The 22,420-nt window shown below is 40.8% G+C and overlaps 1 protein-coding gene across 9 annotated transcripts in view; it reads right to left on the bottom strand.

The window, feature by feature from the left end:
• Positions 1 to 22,420, bottom strand: part of CDK14 (cyclin dependent kinase 14) — a 659,101-nt gene that overhangs the window by 247,484 nt on the left and 389,197 nt on the right. For all 9 annotated transcript variants that reach the window (XM_061413377.1, XM_061413382.1, XM_061413373.1 and 6 more), the window contains one exon: positions 6,110 to 6,203. In XM_061413377.1, coding sequence (XP_061269361.1) covers positions 6,110 to 6,203 — 94 coding nt within the window. The remainder of the gene's footprint in view (positions 1 to 6,109; positions 6,204 to 22,420) is intronic.

Genomic DNA, 22,420 nt, shown 5'->3' with positions numbered 1-22,420 from the left:
CACTGTCCCAGTTCTCTCCCGGTTTGGTTCCCCGCACCCATCCCACCCCCACAAACCATAAGCATCCCCGAGGGCTAGGCAGGGCCTTTCTTCTTCTCCTCCAGCTTCTCGTTATTCAAGAACTAGCATGCTTTAGGACCTAGCGCTGTCTGGTCCTGGTGGATGATCCCTGGATCTGCACTTAGCTCCCGAGTCCCTTCGGTAAGAGATGTGTGCTAGACGTCTCCGTTGGGGTCAGCTGCTATCATCTGAAGTCCACTGTCTGGACCTCTCTTCTCCTCCCTCCGATGGCACTCCTTTCCACCGTCCCCATTATTTTCCATGACTTCATGGCTCACTTAGTTCCACAAGCTTGACACCCTGGAGTCATCTTTGCCTCCTTTCTCTTCCAAATCATTATGGATCACCACGGTTTTGTGACAACATCCTTCTGATCTGACTTTCTAGAAGCTATTCCAATGTAGCCCAGCTAACAGTACACTTGAGGTGAGCAGAGACCGTGTCTGCTGGTTTCCCACTGGCTGTAGGCACAGCGCATGGCACAGAATAGATGCCTAACAATTCCTGATGAAAGAATAAGTGAACGGAATAAAAATGTGTGATGTTTACTATAGCATAAAAACTTCAAGTAAATTACCCAGTGATGGTGCAATGTGTGGGCACATTAATAAGATATTATAGCATAATTAAAATATTTTCAAGCATATATTAATGGCATGGAAATCCCTCCCTGTTTAACATGAAAATAAAGAGAAGCTGAACACAAAAATCATAAATTTATTATTAACCCAGTTGTGAAAATCTAGAAAATATAAAAATATTTACCACTGGTTATCTCTAAATGGTGGTTTTTACTTATTTTCATACTGCTTTAAAATTTTTTCTAACTGCTTTATTTTTTAAAAAACTTACTGCTCTAAAGAAAATTTACCACCATGGAAATAACTATGCCTTTTGATGGAAGGCTTGAAACAAACATGCACAGATTAGAAAAGGCATTTACTTCCAGGTGGGCAGTATTATAGCCCATCTTCCTGACTTGGATTTCCTAAGTGAAAGTGTAAGTCACTTAGTCGTGTCTGACTCTTTGCAACCCCATGGACTGTAGCCCTCCAGGCTCCTCATGGAATTCTCCAGGAGAGAATACTGGAGTAGGTAACCATTCCTTTCTCCGGAGATCTTCCCAACCCAGGGACCGAACCCGCATCTCCTGCACTGCAAGTGGGTCCTTTATCATCTGAGGCAAAAGCACTGCTTAATATTTTTAGTATTCTTCACTCCAGGATCCATTGCTTAGTTCTCTGCTTCTGTCAGCCTTTATACAGTTGAATTTATCATGATATCATATTAATTTTGCTGAAATGCCATTTTAACCTTTATTATTCTTTTGTTAAACACTGTAGTGTCTCTTTATTACTTAAAAAAAATAAAATTAGAAGTCCTCAATCATTCAGGGTCTAAATTTCAATGTCCAATGTCACCTTCCAGGCATATAAGACGGATACCTACTCCACTTCAAACCTTATCCTACTCCTCTCCTGGACTCCCCATCTCCCTTACTCCACTTCAAACCTTATCCTTTCTTAAATGCTTAACGAAAATGTTCTTAGCAATTTTATCAGAACGCCCACAGCCCTTATGCATAATCCTGTAATATCATGCATTTTTAGAATTAAAAAAGGTTAGAGCAGCAAGACATTATTAAAATCATTTGGCTCAACTTCTCCCTTTACAGATGCAGAAACTACAATCCAATTAGAAAAGATGGCTTGTTCAGGAATTCAATATTGAACTCTTAAGAGTTAAGTATTTTAATGAATACAGGACCTACAGTTACTGGATCTCCCATCTGCTGAGCAATTGCTCAGCAATTTTTCATGACTCCATTCCCAAGGGTATGTCTAGCCTGCCTATCTTGATTGTCCTCATTTATTCCAGGGCAGATAGCATGGCAGATAGATTCCTTTCCATCTCCATTGTACCCAGTGCTGCAGAGTGAGTGCTGAAGAAATATGGCAGAAATCACCTCAAGCAACCCAGCGATGGAAGTGAAGATACAAATCTGTGACAGCAATACTCCATCTTAACGATATGGCTGCTACATCCAACTGGCTGGTAATGACCATGAGAGGAAGTGGTGGAAACTTTCTTTTACATACTACATGACTCTTCTAGCCAATCATGAAACCTCAGGGTTATGGTTAAGAGAGCACTGACGCATATACACTACCCATGTCGAACACAGACAGCTAGTGGGAAGCTGCTATATAACATGGGGAGCTTAGCCAGTGCTCTCTGATGACCCAACGGGTGGGATGAGGGGTGGGGGGAGGGAGGCTCAAGAGGAAGGGGATATATGTATACTTATGGCTGATTCGCATTGTTGTACAGCAGAAACCAACCAATTAAACCAATTAAAAAAAAAAATAAAGATCCTGGAAAGAGAGCCAGGATAAGAAAACAGGGACTGGAACTGGATCCACAGACAACATCTCTGCAGCCAGTTCACTGCGAAACACATAAGCTCAAAGAAGGATCTGACTCAAAAGCCAGGATGAGTAGTAGATTTCAAAGTTGCAAGTGGCTCTTTTCACATACACAGACGCACACTCTTTTAAATTCTGGATGACATATACGAGGAAGAGAAACACTTAACAAGGGTACCAATCAAATAATGTATGATGTGTTAACAAATAACTGGCGGATGAAATGCCATTGCAAGCCAGAAGACCTAGGAGACAGCAAAAGGTGAACCTCTGGGGTTAATCAACATTCAAAAGCAAGAAGAACTGGGACATGCCCTCAAGACACAATCATGCCAGCCTCTCCGTCCTGGCTGCGGTACTCTGGGGTCATGAGCCACACAAACCCAGGAGCATCTGCCAAGATCTCAAACAGCTGAGCAAGCACTCTCTGCCCTTTGTCCAGCTGTTGTGAAATGACAGAAGAATGTTCCCAAGGTTTCATCAAGTAGATTTCTCTTTCAATTCAGAACAATATGATTAGAATACAAAATTTCTTGTTAGTTATGATCTTGTCACTCTGAGTGTGTATTTACCTGGGTGTAGACATCTACTGCTTATTTTTGCAACTAATAAAGGTAAATAGAAAACGTCATGGCACATTAAAAAGTGAGTAACATTGAAGAAATAAAATAAATCACTCTTTCCCTCTAATAGCAGAGTCACTGCTAGAGAAGTAGGTACCCATTCACCTGGTGATTCAAAATGTCTTGAATATAATTTGTCAAAATTCCATTACTTTCCTTCTTTTCTTGTACACGAGCATCACAGTTTCAAGGGAAATGATTTAATGGTGAAATCTCAAGTTGCAGAATAGCCAGCTCAGCCTACATTTATCAACACTGTTGTTGTACGTGGAAGTGAATGCACTGGACTTGTTAAAAAATGTGAACTGCTCCTTCCCATCAAAGGAAGAAAAAAGAAAAACATCAGAAGAAAGAAAACCTTCAAAAGAATAACATAAAGGCTCTAGTGACTGATCTTGGTTGCTTTTCACATAAAGACTCAATGTGTGGGAGTTAATTATATTAGTGATGGTGGGGAACAAGCTATTAATTCTGTGCTTCAGAGTTATTAAACACCTTTCTATATACAGCTCACAGGCAAATGAATGGACTTAATCTCTGTATTAAACGCAAAACAAACCAAACAATCCCACATTTCATGACTTTTCAGAGTTCATTACCTCCTTGGCAATGCTTTCCCAGAGGCCAGGTATGCTGCTTTAGAAAAGTCTCTGGCAGTTCACATGGGAAGCCTGGGAATGTGGATTTAATCACATTTAAGTCATTCCTCTTCAGACCAGACATGAAAGGTCACCAAGGAAAAGCATTTTTTCCTAGTGATTCAACTATACTGGTTACTAAAATTTCTTCTTCCAGTGATCCCACAACTCCTGAGAGAGTCTGCTAGTCTAATGTGTCACATGGCTAACACGTGCAAAGTTAAAGAAGTCAGTGGAGGAAATAAAATATTTAAGATGATAGCATTTACTTTCAAGAGAAGTTTGTAGATTTCTTTTTTTGGTCACATCTAATTCCTTAGGGTAAAACTTAACATTATTTAATTCTAAAGCAGCAATTTTATATAGATGACGATCTTTATCTAATTACTAAAGGACATTTTACTTGTAAAAATCACTACACATGTAAAAAAAATTACAGTAAATGAAGGCATTATTATCATAAATTATGATACTTATCTGCATTTAAGGGTCTCTGTGCTCTAATAAGAGCAAACAATAGCTTGGTTTATAAATGTTTCCACACAAAATTTACAATGATTTATTAAAAGCCTCATCATAGCTCAAAGGTATCTGAATATCCATAAAATTAGGAAATAATTGCTATAAAATCAAGAAATAATTGCAAAATCTCCATATAAGAAACAATTCAACAAGATAGTACCTATTGGAAATGGTTACATTATAAAAATAATATTGAAAATTAAAACTTTGACTAAACTGTATCAATAAACTACGCTTTCATGAAACAAAATTTTTGGTACTACTGCTATAGTGCTAATAAGTAAGTTGCTTTGGTCGTGTCCAACTCTTTGAGACCCCACGGACTGTAAGCTGCCAGGCTCCTCTGTGCATGGAGTTTCCCAGTCAAGCACACTGGGGTGGGTTGCCATTTCCTTCTCCAGGGGATCTTCCCGATCCAGGGATCGAACCCACGTCACTGGCACTGGCAGGCGGGTTCTTTACCACTGAGCCACCTGGTATATAATAAACCTCATCTTGCCCAAGGGAAACACTAAGGTTCAGCAAGCTAAGTTCCTTGCCCAAAGTGACAGAGTAGGTGGCAAACCAAGGTTATCTAGCTACAGAACACATTTTTTATTTTGTGCAGATTAAAAATTTTTAAATTTTAGTATAGTTTTAAATTTATACAAAACCGTGGACAGCAGGACAGAGGGTTCCTGTTTACGCCTTTCCCAGTTTCCCGATTGTTGAAACCTGACGTTACACAGAGCATCCACCACAGGCAAGGAGCATAGCCTGCAATGCGGATGCGCTACACTGCACACCTCACTTGCCTTGCACTACGTTTTCGCTAAAGCTCTTTTTTTCTCCCAGGATTCCATGCAGGACACCACATGACATTATGTTCTCATGTCTCCCTGGCCTCTTTCGGCTGTGACAGTGTCTCAGACTTTCTGTGTTTCATGACCTTGACAGTTTTAAGAAGTACTAGTCAGGGGAGAAGGAAATGGCAACCCACTCCAGTGTTATTGCCTGGAGAATCCTAGGGACAGGAGAGCCTGGTGGGCTACCGTCTATGGGGTCGCACAGAGTCGGACACGACTGAAGCGACTTAGCAGCAGCAGTCAGGGGAGGGCTGTTCAGGATGGGGGGGCACATGTACACCCATTGCTGATTCAGATCAATCTATGGCAATAACCACCACAATACTGTAAAGTAATTAGCCTCCAATTAAAATTAAAAAAAAAAAAAAAAAGAAGTACTAGTCAGGTGTTTTGTAGAATGTCCTGCCATCTGGGTTTGTGTGATGTCTTTTCCTGATTAGAGTGGAGTTATAACTTTGGGAGGAAGACCACAGAAGCAAAGTGCCATCCTCAATATATTGATACAAAGGGTACACGCTCTCAGTGTGACTTCCCTTTGATGATCTCAACTTTGAAGACCAGGCTGGGGTACTAGCTGCCCGGCTTCTCCATTCTAAAGTTACCATCTTCCCTTTCTCTCTTTTCATACTCTGCTTTTTGGAAAAAAGTGGGTGGGTGTGTGAGGGATCAAGACACAGCAACAGGGTGTCAAGCAGGGGCTATCTAAATAAATTATTTGGCATTTTCCTATCAGAGCCTTCATTTTTAGCCCACTCTTCTATATTGCCTCTGACATTCTATCTTTTCTTAGTGTTTTGGCATATTATTCATGTGCAGTAGTTTAAAAACACAATTCTTCACTAATTTCCTGCTTTTGCAAAGGTCCCAAAAATATGTTAGAATTAAATGTGACAACCAACAAATCTGAAATTATTTTCCACTTTCACTGTAGGACTTGTCACTAAGGAATGCATTCAGAACCAACATTCCTCAGAAGCATTCTGTAAAGAACTTACCAGAAATATTCGTTCAAGTTGATCCTGAATGTCTTTCATTCCTGGAAAAGCAGCAACTCCCTGGATCATCTCAACAAAGATGCAGCCAACTCCCCTAAAGAGAGAAGAAAGAATTGTTACAAAAACTTCAATATATTCTGCTTAGAAAACTAAATCTGCAATTAGAACATCTACTCCTACAAAGAGAAAGAGCGAATAAATAACATTCTCACCTAGACCCCATAACTTTTGTTGCCCTTCTCTGTCTACTGCCCAGAAAGGGTTCCAAACAGATACAACTATACCAGGCTCAAAGGATCTGCCTGCAATGTGGGAGACCAGGGTTTAATCCTTGGGTCGGGAAGATCCCCTGGAGAAGGGAATGGCTACCCACTCCAGTATTCTTGCCTGGGGAATCCCATGGACAGGGGAGCCTGGTGGGCTACAGTCCACAGGGTCACAGAGAGTCCGACATGACTGAGTGACTAACACTTTCACTTTTCACTGTTTCACACCAGGCTCAGAAAATGGTGGAACCCAATTCAGTGAATCTCACTGACTCACCTTCACTCAGGATACAATCAAGAAACTCCTTAGCCTAATATAGAAAGCCTCCACAGTCTTATTCTACCATGCTTTTCCAACTCGATTTCACAAATTCATAATGTGTTCTCTCCAACTTTCCAGGGCTCTCTTTGCATCAAAATCATCTATTGCTATTGCTAAGTCACTTCAGTCGTGTCTGACTCTGTGCAACCCCATAGACGGCAGCCCACCAGGCTCCCCCGTCCCTGGGATTCTCCAGGCAAGAACACCGGAGTGGGTTGCCATTTCTTTCTCCAATGCATGAAAGTGAAAAGTGAAAGTGAAGTCGCTGAGTCATGTCCGACTTTCAGCGACCCCATGGACTACAGCCCTCCAGGCTCCTCCATCCATGGGATTTTCCAGGCAAAAGCACTGGAGTGGGGAACTTTTAAAACAAAGCAGATGATCTGAACACAAACTCCAGAGACCTGGTTTCAATCAGTTGGAGGTCAGGCATTTAGTTGATTTAGGGCAACTACAGTGAGGATCTGTGAACTTTAAACTGTGGTGTTGGAGAAGACTCTTGAGAGTCCCTTGGACTGTAAGGAGATCAACCAGTCAATCCTCAAAGAAATCAGTCCTGAATATTCACTGGAAGGACTGATGCTGAAGCTGAAATTCCAATACTTTGGCCACCTGATGAGAAGAAATGACTTACTGGAAAAGACCCTGATGCTGGGAAAGACTGAAGGCGGGAGGAGAAGGGGACGACAGAAGATGAGATGGTTGGATGGCATCATCGACTCAACGGACATGAGTTTGACATGAGTTTGAGCAAGCTCCGGGAGTTGGTGATGGATAGGGAGGCCTGGTGTGCTGCAGTCCATGGGATCACAAAAAGTTGGACATGACTGAGCGATGGAACTGAACTGAACAGAACAGAGAGGATCTCTGAACCAGACTGATCTGCCCATGGGCCAACCATAAATCTAGACAACTCGGCCCAAACTGCTCCACTTCCTAGAACTCCTTTTTTCTTTACCTGTTTGCTCTTGACATGTAAATACAACCCAACCTATGGCTCAGTGGTAAAGAATCTGCCTGCAATACAGTAGATGTGGGTTTGATCCCTGGGTCAAGAAGAGCCTCTGGAGAAAGAAATGGCAACCCACTGAAATATTTTTGCCTGGGAAATTCCATGGACAGAGGAGCCTGGTGGGCTACAGTCTACGGGGCCACAAAGAGTTGCATACAACTTAGCGGCTAAACAACAACAACAAATACGATCTCTTCCACAAAGTCTTCCATGAACATTCTGCAGACAGGACAGCTATATTTCTGAATTTGTTTGTTAAACTCTCATTCAATACCAGACATCTACTATGGTCAACTTCTTCGGTCATGCTTACAGCTGCTATCTGGCAAGGCAGTCCAGTGTATTAGGAGACCTTGCCTCCCAGACCCCAGAAGCCTGCACCTAACCCTATAGGAACACCTGACCCATAGTACAGGCAGAAAGTAAATCAGACACTTATGCTGAAAGTCTAAAGTCACCTGGGGACAGGATGGAAAGAAACTAGCACATGTTGATGAAATAAACCACTTTAATGGCAGAGCTGGCAAAAAAGTGGCCAGCTTCCTGCAGATGAAGTTCTCTGAACTGACCTGATTCCCACCTTCTGAAGACCTGGATTAATTCACTGTTTTTGTTAGATCTCTCTAACTTCTTACAGTTCTCTATGATTTTATGAAATGGCTCTACCTTGAAGGAGTTTATGTTTCCTGAAAAGACCGTAATAAAATCATAAAGATAGTACGACACTTCTTCACTTGCAGCACTCATAATTCATTTTTTAAAAAGATTTTTTGATGTGGACCATTTTCAAAGTCTTTATTAAATTTGCTACAATATTGCTTTCTCTTTAATGTTTTGGGTTTCTTGGCCACCAGGCAAGTGAGATTCGAGCTCTCTGACTATGGATCGAACTCACACCTCCTGCGCTGGAAGGTGAAGTCTTCACCAGGCCACCAGGGGCGTCCCTCATATTCAGTTTAGAGTAAGCAGTCCCTTGTGTACTCATTTCAGATCCTCCAGAAGTTAAAGACGATGACTCACTTCTCTGTAGCTGCACCAGTTGTATGTGAATAGTATCTTGAATTTAAAAAGTAATACATCAGCAGAAATCTCTATTACATCACATAATTTTTATCCAAATTAAACACCAACAGTATATAGAGTCAAAATGAAAACAAACAAGTGCGACTTTATATCATAAAAATAATTCCATTTTAGTAATAAAGAATTAATTTCAAAATCACTGTTCTAGGTGATCACAGAGTTCCAGTTCAAGTTCCCCAAGTCATACAGCAAATTTCCATTGGCTATCTATTTACCCTTGTTCGTGTATGTTAGTTAGTTACCTGCGTTAGTACATGTGCTTCCAAGGTACCCTCTCCGTTCATCTCACCCTCTCCCTCTTCTCTCCCACCTTTGGCCACAAGTCTGTTCTCTATGTCTGTATCTCCATTGCTGCGCTGTGAACAGGCTCATAAGTACCATCCTTCTAGATTCTCTCTCTCTCTTTCTGTATATATATACATATATATATGCATTAATATACAATATTTGTTTTCCTCTTTCTGATTTACTTCACTCTGTATAATAGACTCTAGGTTCTGCGATAACCTAGAGGAGAAGGAATAGGTGGCAGGTGGCAGGGAGAGTCAAGACGGAGGGGACATATGTCCACCTGTGGTTGATTCATGTTGAAGTATGACAGAAATCAAACCAGTGTTATAAAGCAATCATAATCAACTACAAATAAAGAAACATTAGAAAAAAGCAGCGTTCTAGGCACATAATGAAATAATGCCATTTGCAGCAACATGCATGGATCTGGTGCCATACTGAGTGAAGTAAGTCAGATGGAGAATGAGAAATATCACATGACATCCCTTATATGTGGAATCTAAAAAGAAATGATACAAATGAATTTACTTACAAAGCAGAGACTCACAGACATAGAAAATGAAATCATGGTTGCCAGGGAGAAGGGATAGTTAAGGACTTTGGGAAGGTCATGTACACACTGCTGTATTTAAAACGGATAACCAACAAAAACCTATTGTATACCACATGGAACTCTGCTCGAGTTATGTGCCAGCCTGGATGGGAGGGGGATTTGGGGGAGAATGGATACATGTATATGTACAGCTGAGTCGCCTCAGTGTTCACCTGAAGCTATCACAACATTGTTAATCGTCTATACCCCAATACAAAATGCTTTTTGTGTTAAAAAAAGTAAAAATAAAAATAAAATTCATACACACACACATACACACACATTTACACATGGAGCAATTCTCAGTGAAAACTAACTGAAGACTTGCAAAAAGGCTTTTGTACAACCCGTAAGAACAGTCCAGATGGAACTGGGTAGGAAGGGAAGAGAAGCAATCAGGTCAAGACCTGTGCCCTTGGGAGGGGACTCAGAAGAGGGAGATCCTCCTTCCTGGGGAGCGAGCTGTTCCAGTCACACACTGAGCATCCCAATTCTGGGGTCAGCAGTAGGAGGAAAGATGAGTCTCTTCAGCTGGTTAGAAAACCAGTGGGACTTCAAGAAGGACTGTAAAAAACCTAGACTCCACTTGTGCAGAGTGCACACACACACACTTGCTCACTCCCAAAACAAGGTCGAGAAAGCAAATGGAAACCACACTGCACTCTGGCCAGTTTCCTACCACTGGCCTGGCACGTACCCCCTGACTGAGCCAAGAGCTCATTCTGGCTCCACTTGCTCTGCAATGCCACTCCACATGGGATGAGAGCTGCCATGGACAAGCAGAGCCCATGCTGGTGAGGCGGGGAGGCAGCTCAGAGCCAGTCAGCTCAGACTCCAAGTGGCATGTGAATGGGGTAAGGATGGCATCTGGCACCTCAGTGGGCAATGCACCAGAAGCAGTCCAGCACTCTGCCATAGACCACACCCAGGTCCACACTGAGTGACTGCTCCAGCCAGCCCCTCCTGATTCAGGGGCAAGGGTACTGGTGCTGGGAGAAGGCAGACACAGTCAGAGGGAACTGACCCAGCTCAGACCCGACCCTCAGGACTCCGCTCAGCAGCCTGGGAGCTGACTTTGCCCCCAGTAGAGTAGAGTTGGCCACTAAGGATAGGGGAGCCCTGGCTCTTGCTCTAGCCACTCCATCTCAAGCCCCTCTTCCTAACAAGTAATAGCTGCCAGCACACTCTAAGAGATCCAGTTCTCCCACCAAAGCCAATGGGCACACACAGACTATACAAGGATGCTTCCACAAAGGATACCCCTTTAAGACCATAACCCGCAACTGTCCACCTAATTTAACAGAGAAAGACACAACATGCTACTAAAAACCAATGGGTCAATTAAGAAATCAGAGAGGAAACCAGGAGATACCCCAAGACAAATGAAAATGAAAACACAACTTCCCAAAATCTACAGGATGCAGCAAAAGGAGTTCTGAGAAGGAAGTTTATAGTGATACGGGTCTACCTCAAGATATAGGAGAAATCTCAAATAGACTGCCTAACCTACTATCTGAAGGAATTAGAAAAGAAGAACAGACAAAGTCTAAAGTCAGCAGAAGGAAGGAAATAATAAAGATCAGAGAGGAAATAAAATAGAAAGCCAAAATACAATGCAGCAGATCAATGACATCAAGAGCTGGTTTTTCTAAAAGGTAAAATTGATAAATCTTTAGAAAGGCTCATCAAGAAAAAAAGAGAGAAGATCCAAATAAAATAAGAAGTAAAGAAGGAGAAATAGCAACTGATATGGTAGAGATATTTAAAAAAATCAGAACAGAATACTACAGCTATATGCCAACAAATTAGACAATACAGAAGAAATTAATACATTTCTAGAAACATAAAACCTTTCAAAAATGAACCAAAGGAACAGATATTCTGAATAGATCACTAGTAGTGAAAATGAATCTGCAATTAAAAGCAAACAAGCAAACAAAACACCCAGACCAAACCAAAAAAAAACCCCTAGCAGACAAACTCCAGGACTGGACAGCTTCACAAGGGAATTCCACTGAACATATAATGAAGAGATGATATATATTCTTCTCAAACTATTCCAAAAAATTGAAGAGGAGAAAAAAGAAAACAGTTCCCTGACTTTGAAGTATAATCCAAAGCTACAGTAATCAGAGCAGTACAGTAATGGCACGAAAATCGATCAATAAAACAGATAGGCCAGAAATAAACCCATGCACTTATGGTGGGGTCCTTTTTAGGGTATTCTGAATGTTTATAAATGAGTGCTTAATGAGAAACATGCAGCTTTCTTTTGAAATATATTTAAAGATATCTTTCCTGACTAATATTAATACATTTACATCTTCACCAGAATATTTATCACAATCTTTAATTTCAGTATTTTCGACAAAACTGACTAAAACCAAGGCTATTAAAGACCTGGAGCCTCAATCTGAAACAATCTATGGCAAAGGAGACAAGAATATACAATGAGGAACAGACATTCTCTTCACTAAGTGGAGATGCGAAAACTGAACAGCTGCATAAAAAAGAATGAAATTAGAACCATACACAAAACAAAACCTCAAAATGGTTTAAGACCTTAACACAAAACATGAAACCATGAAACTCTTAGAAGGGAACACAGGCAGAACACTCTTTAACATGAATATAGCAATATTTTTTTTGGATCAATCTTCTCAGGAAAAGGAAACATAAGCAAAAATAAACAAATGGGACCTAACTAAAGTTGAAAGCTTTTGCACAGCAAAGGAAATGATCCAAAAAAAAAAAAGGCAACCCATGGAATGGGAGAAAATATTTTCAAATGATATGACTGAAATGGGATTAATATCCAAAATACTAAATAGCTCATACAACTTACTATTTTAAAAAGTTTAAAAATTGGCAGACGATATGAATAGACATTTGTCCAAAAAAGATATACAGATGGCCAACAGGCACATGAAAAGATGTTCAACATCACTAATTGTCAGAGAAACACAAATCAGAAACACAATGAGACATTACTTCACAGCTGTCAGAGTGCCTGCCATCCAAAAGTGTACAAATAACAAATCTGGTGAGGATGTTGAGAAAACAGGACCTGGTGCACTCTTGGTAAAAATGTAAATTGGTACAGCCACTACACAAAATATTACGGAGATGCCTCAAACACTAAAAACAGAACTAACCTATGATCCAGCAATTTCACTCCTGGGCATATATCTGAAGAGAACAAAAACACTTTTTGGAAAAGATACATGTACCCCAATGTTTGTAGCAGCATTATTTACAATAGCCAATATACAGGAGCAACCTTAGTTGCTTTCATCAACAGGCAAAGGGATAAAAAGGATGTGAATACATATGTACACACATACATACTACAGAATATTAGCCATAAAAAGAATGAAATTCTGCCACTTGCAATAACACAGATAAATCACTAAGCATAGTGGGTATTATGCTTAGTGAGATAAGGCAGACAGAGAAAAACAAATACTCTATGTTATCACCTAATGTGTTAAATCTAAAAAATAAAATAAATGTATATAACTAAACAGAAACAGACTCACAGATTCAGAGAACAAACTAGTGCTTTCCAGTGGGAAGAGGGAAGTGGAAGAGGCAAGAAAATGGTATGGGATTGAGAGATACAAAATATTATGTGCAAAGTAAATGGGCAACAAAGGATACATTGTATAGCACAGGGATATATATAGCCATTATTTTGTAGTTACTTCAAATGGAGTGGAATATACACAAATATTGAATCGCTATGTTGTACACCTGTAATGCAATCTTGTAAATCAAGTACACCTCACTAAAAAGTATAAAATTAACAATGATAGTAATAATACTAATAAAAATTTTAAAAGACTGAATATCTATATTGGTGTTAAGAATTCACTTACTTGTATATTAAAATGTAATGATATTCTTATAGCTATTAGGGCTTCAAACATCCAGTTAGATCTAAGATTTCAATTTGATGGATTTTTACATTTTTTATACCAAGAATTCTTTTCTAAGACACTGGCCTACATTTCTACTGCCTTCTTATTATGTTATATAAGGTCTTCCAGGTGCTGCCGTGGTGAAGAATCTGTCTGTTAATACAGGTGACACAAGAGACGTGGCTTTGATCCCTGGGTCGGGAAGATTCCCGGGAGAAGGAAATGGCAACTCACTCCAATATTCTTGCCTGGAAAACTCCATGGGCAGAGGAGCATGGTGGGCTACAGTTATTGGGTCACAAAGAGGCGGACATGACTGAGTACACACATACAAATCAAACTCACAGAGAAAAATGCACAAGTATACATCAGTTCAGTTCAGTTGCTCAGTCATGTCCAACTCTTTGTGACCCATGGACTGTAGCATGCCAGGCTTCCCTGTCCATTATCAACTCCCAAAGCTGGCTCAAGCTATTGTCCATTGAGTCAGTGATGCCATCCAACCATCTCATCCTCTGCCATCCCCTTTTCCTCCTGTCTTCAATCTTTCCCAGCATCAGGGTCTCTTCCAATGAGTCAGTTCTGTGCATCAGATGGTCAAAGTATTGGAGTTTCAGCTTCAGTATCATTCCTTCCAATGAATATTCAGGACTGATTTCCTTTAGGATGGACTGGTTGGATCTCCTTGCAGTCCAAGGGACTCTCAAGAGTATTCTCCAACACCACAGTTCAAAAGCATCAATTTTTCAGTGCTCAGCGTTTTTTACAGTCCAACTCTCACATCCATGCATGACTACTGGAAAAACCATAGCTTTGCCTAAATGGACCTTTGTCGGCAAGTACACATAAAATATACATACAGTATATATGTATACAAGTATACAGAAAATATCTTAAATCTTTAACAGCCACCAGCACCTTCCTTGGAGAAGGCAATGGCAACCCACTCCAGTCCTCTTGCCTGGAAAATCCCAAGGACGGAGGAGCCTGGTAGGCTGCAATCCATGGGCTCGCTAGGAGTCGGACACAACTGAACGACTTCACTTTTACTTTTCACTTTCACGCATTGGAGAAGGAAACGGCAACCCACTCCAGTGTTCTTGCCTGGAGAATCCCAGAGATGGGGGAGCCTGGTGGGCCGCCGTCTCTGGGGTCACACAGAGTCGGACACAACTGAAGCGACTTAGCAGCAGCAGCAGCACCTTCCTTTACTCTATTCTGAATATACCTTCTATTCTTCGTGTATCAACCTTAGTCTTTCCCAACACAAGCTGCAACTAAGTGCAAAGACCCTCAGCAGAAGGCATAACCACCCCACTGTGAACTCTGCTAAGCTGGTTGGTGAGGTAACCTTTACGCTGTCAGAACTTCTTAATGGAAATTCTTTTACCATTGATTGTACTTGGTCCATAATATCTTCATGATCTGATGCTTAGAACAATTAAAAGATAAATCTATGCTGCAATTCTCAGTTGCAATGAAATGATACAGCATTTCCATAGGCACTTATCTGCTTAGCGGGCTAAAGGATTTGAACTCTCATTTCTAATGGATGTTTCCCATGGTGTCATTTTTCAAAGATGCTTGAGGAGATACTAATAAAGCTGAGAAAATTATATGTAAAGGATTTACAAAAAGAGATAGAAAGCACAAAAAAATTAAAAAGTAGAAATATAAAACACATCAACATCTTAACACAGCAGAATACTTTATTACTAGAGCTTCTTTACTGCTAAACAATAAACACTTCAATTTAATATGGAGGGACTATTGCCTGCTTGGAGAAGGCAATGGCAACCCACTCTAGTACTCTTGCCTGGAAAATCCCATGGACAGAGCAGCCTGATAGGCTGCAGTCCATGGGGTCGCTAGGAGTCAGACACAACTGAGCGACTTCACTTTCACTTTTCACTTTCATGCATTGGAGAAGGAAATGGCAACCCACTCCAGTGTTCTTACCTGGAGAATCCCAGGGACGGGGGAGCCTGGTGGGCTGTCGTCTGTGGGTCACACAGAGTCGGACACGACTGAAGTGACTCAGCAGCATTGCCTGCTTTCCCTTTGTTTTCCCCTCCTTTTTCCTTTGTTACCCTCCATTAGCTGTGCTACCTGTCTTAATGGATTAAGCTGACTTCCCTGAGTGGTTTACTCAGAAAGAATTCATCCACTTAAGCTCTATATTTATGATATGTAATTTTATTTCAGCAAATGTCTCCTTTAATTTGCTTCTATTGGGAATTTGAATCATTGTGTAATTACCAAGCACTTGGTTTAAAATTTTCAAGAATAAAAACTGGTTACAAAAGCTTACAATTAAAGGTGTCAGAGAATGCAGTGTGTTCAAACTCTTATTTTCGGATTAGTTACCAGGCAAGGTAATATTATAAAATACCCACCCATGCTCACACATCTTTAATTCTTTCAAAATCAAAATTTCTTGATTTAATTTTATACCACAGCTGTGTAAATATTTTTGCATTAAAATTCAAATCAAGATTTTAAGCAGAATCGATTATTCTTTGTCATTATGAGCAGTCCTTGGGGTTGCAAACAGTCGGACACAACTTAGCTACTGAACACCAACAAAATGGAAAAAGTTCTGTTTGTTTTTTTTTTCCCAGCTTCACTTATTATTGGTACCACCACACAAACTTTTAGGACTATTTTCATTTGTGGGGAAATGTCTATCCCATGTCTTTCAAGTATATATGCTATAAATACAGGAATTCTAAAACTTTATACACAATTCCTGTGAAAAGTTACCAAAGAAGCATGAAAGGACAGCTCAGTGTGTGTGTGTGTGTGTGTGTGTTGGGGATGGGGGTGGTGAGAAAACATTTGCATGAGTGGAACCTGACAGATAATGAAGTGATAGAGCCAGGAGTGAGAACAGTGCATTTCAGGTGAAGAAGAATCACCTGAATTAAAAAGCTTGGAGCCAGTAACTGAGGAATCCTGACAGAGCCAAGCGCTAGTGTCATGGCTCTGTATGGAAAACCGAAGAAGTTAAAAAGAGAGCCACGGACCATATTCTACTCTAAGAATTTGTGTTTTATTCCCCGGGCTAGAAGTTCTCGCTTTTTCCCTATATTCCAATACTTGTGGCAAATAAAGTTGGACATACCATGAAGAATCCCGTTCTTTCATTTCATTCATTTATTTTTGACAGTGCCGGGTCTTTGCTGCTGCATGCACTTTCTCTAGTTGCTATGTGTGGGCTTCTCCTTGTGGTGGCTTCTCTCGCTGCGGTGCACTGGCTCTGAACCACAGGCTCAGCAGTGGGGCACATGGACTCGTGTGGGATCTTCCCAGACTTGGGATCGGACTGGTGTCGCCTGTGTTGGCAGGCAGATTCTTATCCTCTGGACCACCAGGGAAGTCCAGAACCTGGTTATTCTAATAGCTTTGAGGACAGAAGCAATTACAACCACTAGTTGCACAGCTACCTCATTTTTTCCCACTCATGGCAGCAAAGGAATGAGACCAGCAGTATTATAAGCCCTTCCTCTGCTGGGTATGCGGCAGGGGCATCACACAGTAATGCACAGGGCCACGTGCCAAATGCTACCAAGGGCCTGTTTTTATATAGCCTCCAAGCTAGCAATGGATTTTAAATTTTTAAATGGTCAAAAAAATCAAAAGAATATTTGGTGATATATAAATAGTATATGAAATTCAAATTTCAGTGTTCAAAACAAGGTTTTATTGGAGCACAGATCCAGCCTTTCATTTATGTGCTGTATACAAGGATACTATGTTGATAAAAGAAGATAAGACAGATTTTACAAATTATTTCTTGGGCTTTTTTTCCTGCCTGAAAATCAAGAATGGAGACTGGAGAGAGCAAAACCTGACATGCCTTCCAGCTTCCACATGGCACCTCTACCCATGACATGACTCCGAGACTCCAGTCAGGCTGCTCTGCCGTCTTGCTCCTAAAACATACCAAGCTCTTCCCCATTTCAGTATCTTTGCATGACGTGTTCCCTCCGCCCAGAACACGTTTTCCCTCCCTATTTGCACGGATAATTGCTTCTTTTTTTTTTTAACCTTTTATTTTATATTGGAGCATAGCCGATTAACAATGCTGTGATAGTTTCATGTAAACAGCAAAGGAACTCGGACATACATATACATGGATCCATTCTCCCCAAAACTCCCTTCCCATCCAGGCTTCCACATAATATGGAGCAGAGTTCCCTGTGCTCTACAATAAGACCTTGTTGGTCATCCATTTTCAATATAACAGTGTGTACCTGTCCATCCCAAACTCCCTAACTATCCCTTTCTGCCACTCCACCCTCCATTAACCATAAGTTCTTTCATATCATTTCTTTTGACAGTCCACATATAAGGGATACTATATAATATTTCTCCTTCTCTGTCTGACTTACTTCACTCAGTATGACAGTCTCTAGGTCCATTCATGTTGCTGCAAATGGCATTATTTCATTCCTTTTAATAGCTGAGTAATATTCCATTGTGATTGTTTCTTGTTATTCAGGGGGTCAACTGAAATGGCTCCATTGAGAAATGTCTTTCCCAGCACCATATGTAAGGTGGGTTCCTCCTTATTATCAAGGCCCCGTGTCTCGCCCTTCTTTCCCTGAATTTGTTTCCTTCATTACACTCAAAGGATGCTCGTCTGTCTTTGCTTCGGAGGGTTGTATCTCAGCCAGACAAAAGACCTCTAAGATCAGGGACAAGGTTGTGGCTATCACCTTGTCCTCAGGGCACAGTAGAGTGTCAGGCATATAGTAAGGGCTCAAAGATATTTCTTGAATGAATAATCAAAAGCAGTATTTTCCTCCTCCCTCTGCACTCCAGAGGGACAGCTGAGCTTAGTGACTCGTTTCCAAAGAGTAAAGTATGAAGGTGAGGGTAGGGGATGGATTGTACCTTTATAATGGAGGAAACTGGAAAGCAGAACCTTAATCAGGTGATTAAATTAGCATCATCAGTGATAAGGCATCTGATAGCATATAGTCTTGGCATGATATGACAAGAATGTCACTTGGCCTCTGCAGTCTTCTTTTCCAAAACATGAGACAAATCCGAATTGAGGGACATTCTGCAAAATACCTCAGATGCCTCAAAACTGTCAAGGTCAAGAATAACAGGGACAGTCTGAGAAACTACCATATCCCAGAGGAGGCTAAGGAAACACAGCAACTATTAACACACATAATGTGGTCACCTAAATGGGATCCTAAAACAGAAACAGGAAACTAGGGGAAAACTAGTAAAATCAAAATAAAGTGTGGTTAATAGTAACATACCACTGTGGGTTTCCTAGTTGTGACAAAGGTACTGTAGTAACGCAAGATGCTAACAATCGGGAAGCCAGGTGAGGAATAAGTAGGAAGAAGTCTTTACCATCTTTGCAAGTTTTCTATAAATATAAAACGCCTCTAAAATTAAGTTTATTTTAAGAAAGGTGAAATGAAGAACAGCATCTCCTTGGGACCATATATAGAACTAATCACTTTAAGTGGAAGACCCATGGTATTTTGGGTTTTCCCTATATGAGGAAAAAAGAACTCATATATATTTTAATAAATTTGTCTTGGAATCAACACTAGCCATCTAGAACTGCAGACCAGAATATGAAATGTCAGTTAAAGTTCGACCTTGAATAACTTGAGAAGCAAATCAGTTAAAGATTAATTAAACTAGATGTGAAGGTATTTGAACACTGATGTATGCACTCCATGGCAAAGGAACCCAAAATGACATTTATCTAAGTTACTAAATTTGGGGTAATGGTGGGGAGAGTGGAATGCAGAGGGAAAAAAAGAATTCCCTGGGGAAGGGGCAAGAATTTCTCTCAATCGGAGTAGGAGACATCAAGTTCAATGTCACTTCCCTGGGAAGGCTTCCTGATCAACCAGACTAGGTTAGGTCCCCTAACTCCAACACTTCTCATATGACTTCCTCCAACCGTAATTTATTTATTTGTAAAAGTAATCATCACTGTCATCTTTCTCAGAACAAGAATTTGCTCTTTTACTTTTAAGACACAGTTCAAATGAGTCAGAGGGGTTATCACAACATAGCTACCCACCCAGACCTGAGTGAAACAGGATTAGGTCATCATAGTCATAATAATCATAAGTCACTCAGTCGTGTCCGACTCTTTGTGACCTCGTAGACTGTAACCTACCAGGCTCCTCAGTCCATGGGATTTTCCAGGCAAGAATACTGGAGTGGGGTGCCATTTCCTTCTCCAGGAGATCTTCCCAACCCAGGGACTGAACCCGAGTCTCCTGCATTTTGGGCAGATGCTTTACCATCTGAGCCACCAGGGAAGTCCAAGTCTCATAGTCATCATAGTCTCCAGCTAAGATGCAATGTAATTCAACTGATTAGTATTTTTTTTTTAACCACTGAAGTGAATTTTATTTATTTTTGCAAAGTTACCATAGGTTTTTTTTAAGAAAAATCATTGGAGGATAGTGGCTTTACAACACTGTGTTGATTTCCGCCATACAATAACGTGAATCAGCCATGAGTATATATACATTTCCTCCTCCCTCGTGAGAGCTTCCCTCCTACCCGCCTCCCCATCCCACCACTCTAGGTCGTCACAGAGCACTGTGCCGAGCTTCCCGTGCTATACATCTGCTTCCTATCTAGCTGTTCCTAGCTACCTCTTTTACACATGCTCATGTATATATGTCAATGTGACTCTCTCAGTTTATCCCACTTTCTCCTCCCCTGCTGTGTCCACAAGCCTACATCCTGTTGGGATGTTATGGTGCAGGATAACTACATCTTTCGACTAAAATAGGTATTAATTAGATCCATCACCTCTCATCTTGAAGTAATATCTGCATTTGACACATTTCATGTGACGTGTACCCAATTTCCCCACAAACACACTGTTGCAAGATGTAAATAACCCAGTAAGTGGTTATCCCACCTGAAGAAGTATAAAATAGAATGCAGAGGTTATTATTTATCTACTTGACATGAACGTTCTTTTGGTAATCAAAAAATAAAACATTTTTCTCCTTCTTCCCCAAGTCTCTGGGCAACAGTTTGGTTCAATCTCAATAGATACTGTAGAAAGATTTTAACATTTTAAAATATGGTGCAATTAAAACAAAACAAAACAAAAATCCCACCCTCCTAAATTTTAGCTTCTAATTTCCTCATTTATTAGTAAGGGTTTGAGATTCCTTAGGACCCAGAGCTTTAGGCAAAGAGTGCCAGTGTCACTCTCGAGTGGCAGCTTCTTCAGCCTCAGAGCCCGGGAGGAGTTACAGGGTTATGATGCAGCCCATGCCCGAGAGCGGGAGCAGAGCGGCCACCAACCCTGCACCCAGCTCACGCTTTGACCGCAAGGGACGCCTGCCCTCACGGAGAGTTAGAAGGCCTCAGCTCCTGGGAAGTCATTCAGAGCCACTGAGAACCATCTGCACTGTCAAACCTTTGGAAAGTGGGCTGTGCACAAAGCCAGCATTAGAGTGCTTCTGGCAGGATGACAGCAGATGAGCAGAACCATGCGTGTGCTGTGCTCAGTCGCTTCAGTCGTGTCCGGCTCTTTATGACTCCATGAACTGTAGCCTGCCAGGCTCCTCTGTCCATGGGATTCTCCAGGCAAGAATACTGGAGTGGGTTGCCATGCCCTATTCCAGGGGATCTTTCCAACCCAGGGATTGAACCCAGGTCTCCTGCACTTCAGGCAGATTCTTTACCACTGAGCCACTGGGGAAGCCCCGAGCAGAACCATTACTGAGCAAAGTGAGTTCTGTTGCCTTCCTCTTTTTCAGCACTATGAGGGCACCAGAAATCTCCTCCAAGATCTCCAAGCCTATGTGTCCACTAAAAAAACGCATCTGAAGTGGTGCCTCTCACCTTTTAACAGGTCCAAAAGAGGAACTGGTCAGAATGCAGATTCTGACCCCCGAGGTCTGGGTGGAGCTCTGAGATCTTGCATTTCTAACAAAGCTTCCCAGCAGTGCTAATGCTGTTGTTCACAAGACCAGAAAGTGAAGAGCAGGAATCTAAATTTAGGAAACTAATTCTTTTTTAATTCTAATCTAAAGGAAAGTAATTCTCTGTTGAAAGGAGTTTTATAACTAAGATTAATCCTCTAAATATATATTCAGCATCCATCCAAGGGAACCACAAAGAAACAATAGACTAGTAAGTTAGATTAAATGCTAAACACAACCAGAATTTAACACACAGGGATGCATTACTAACTCAGAACGGTTTCACATTAATTAACCTAATAGGTAATTTTATTTAGCCATGGTTCACTGAAATATACCATTATGCAATTAAAGCTAGTGCAAGCTGATGCACAAGGTGGCCATTTATTTATCTTACTTTTCTCTGCTGGAATATGTTATATAATTGCAAAATATATAACTCTTTCCCTATGAGTTAGGCTTCTAAAAGATGAAAGACATTCTGTAAAAAACGGCTTTTTGGTTAAACTTGCAAGAAAATGTATGCCACATAACAAAGGTGATCTTTTCATGTTGGCATTTGCAGTATTTGAAAAGTGAAAGATTAAAAAATTACAGCCCATGTGCCCTTGGTGACTACTGAAGGAACTGAATTGATTAAACTGTCACTCACCATTTACTGCGGTTAGTGCTTCATTAGGTACAGATAGGCACAATACATCTTAGTCAAATACTTCTACGGAGTACTTAGCTCTCAGAGAATGAAAACAAAACCAATCCAAACGCTAGACTGTGGATAAAAGCCCATCTCAGAGAACCTTCAGTTCAAAACAACCAACTTTTTCTATATGGGGAAACTTTAAGATTTATTTTTCAAACTAGGAAGCAAAATTCTCTCTCAAGAAT

The sequence above is a fragment of the Bos javanicus genome, chromosome 4 (genome assembly GCF_032452875.1).
Source record: "Bos javanicus breed banteng chromosome 4, ARS-OSU_banteng_1.0, whole genome shotgun sequence".
In the NCBI taxonomy this organism is placed as follows: domain Eukaryota; kingdom Metazoa; phylum Chordata; class Mammalia; order Artiodactyla; family Bovidae; genus Bos; species Bos javanicus.
This window is presented reverse-complemented; position numbering and strand designations above follow the sequence as displayed.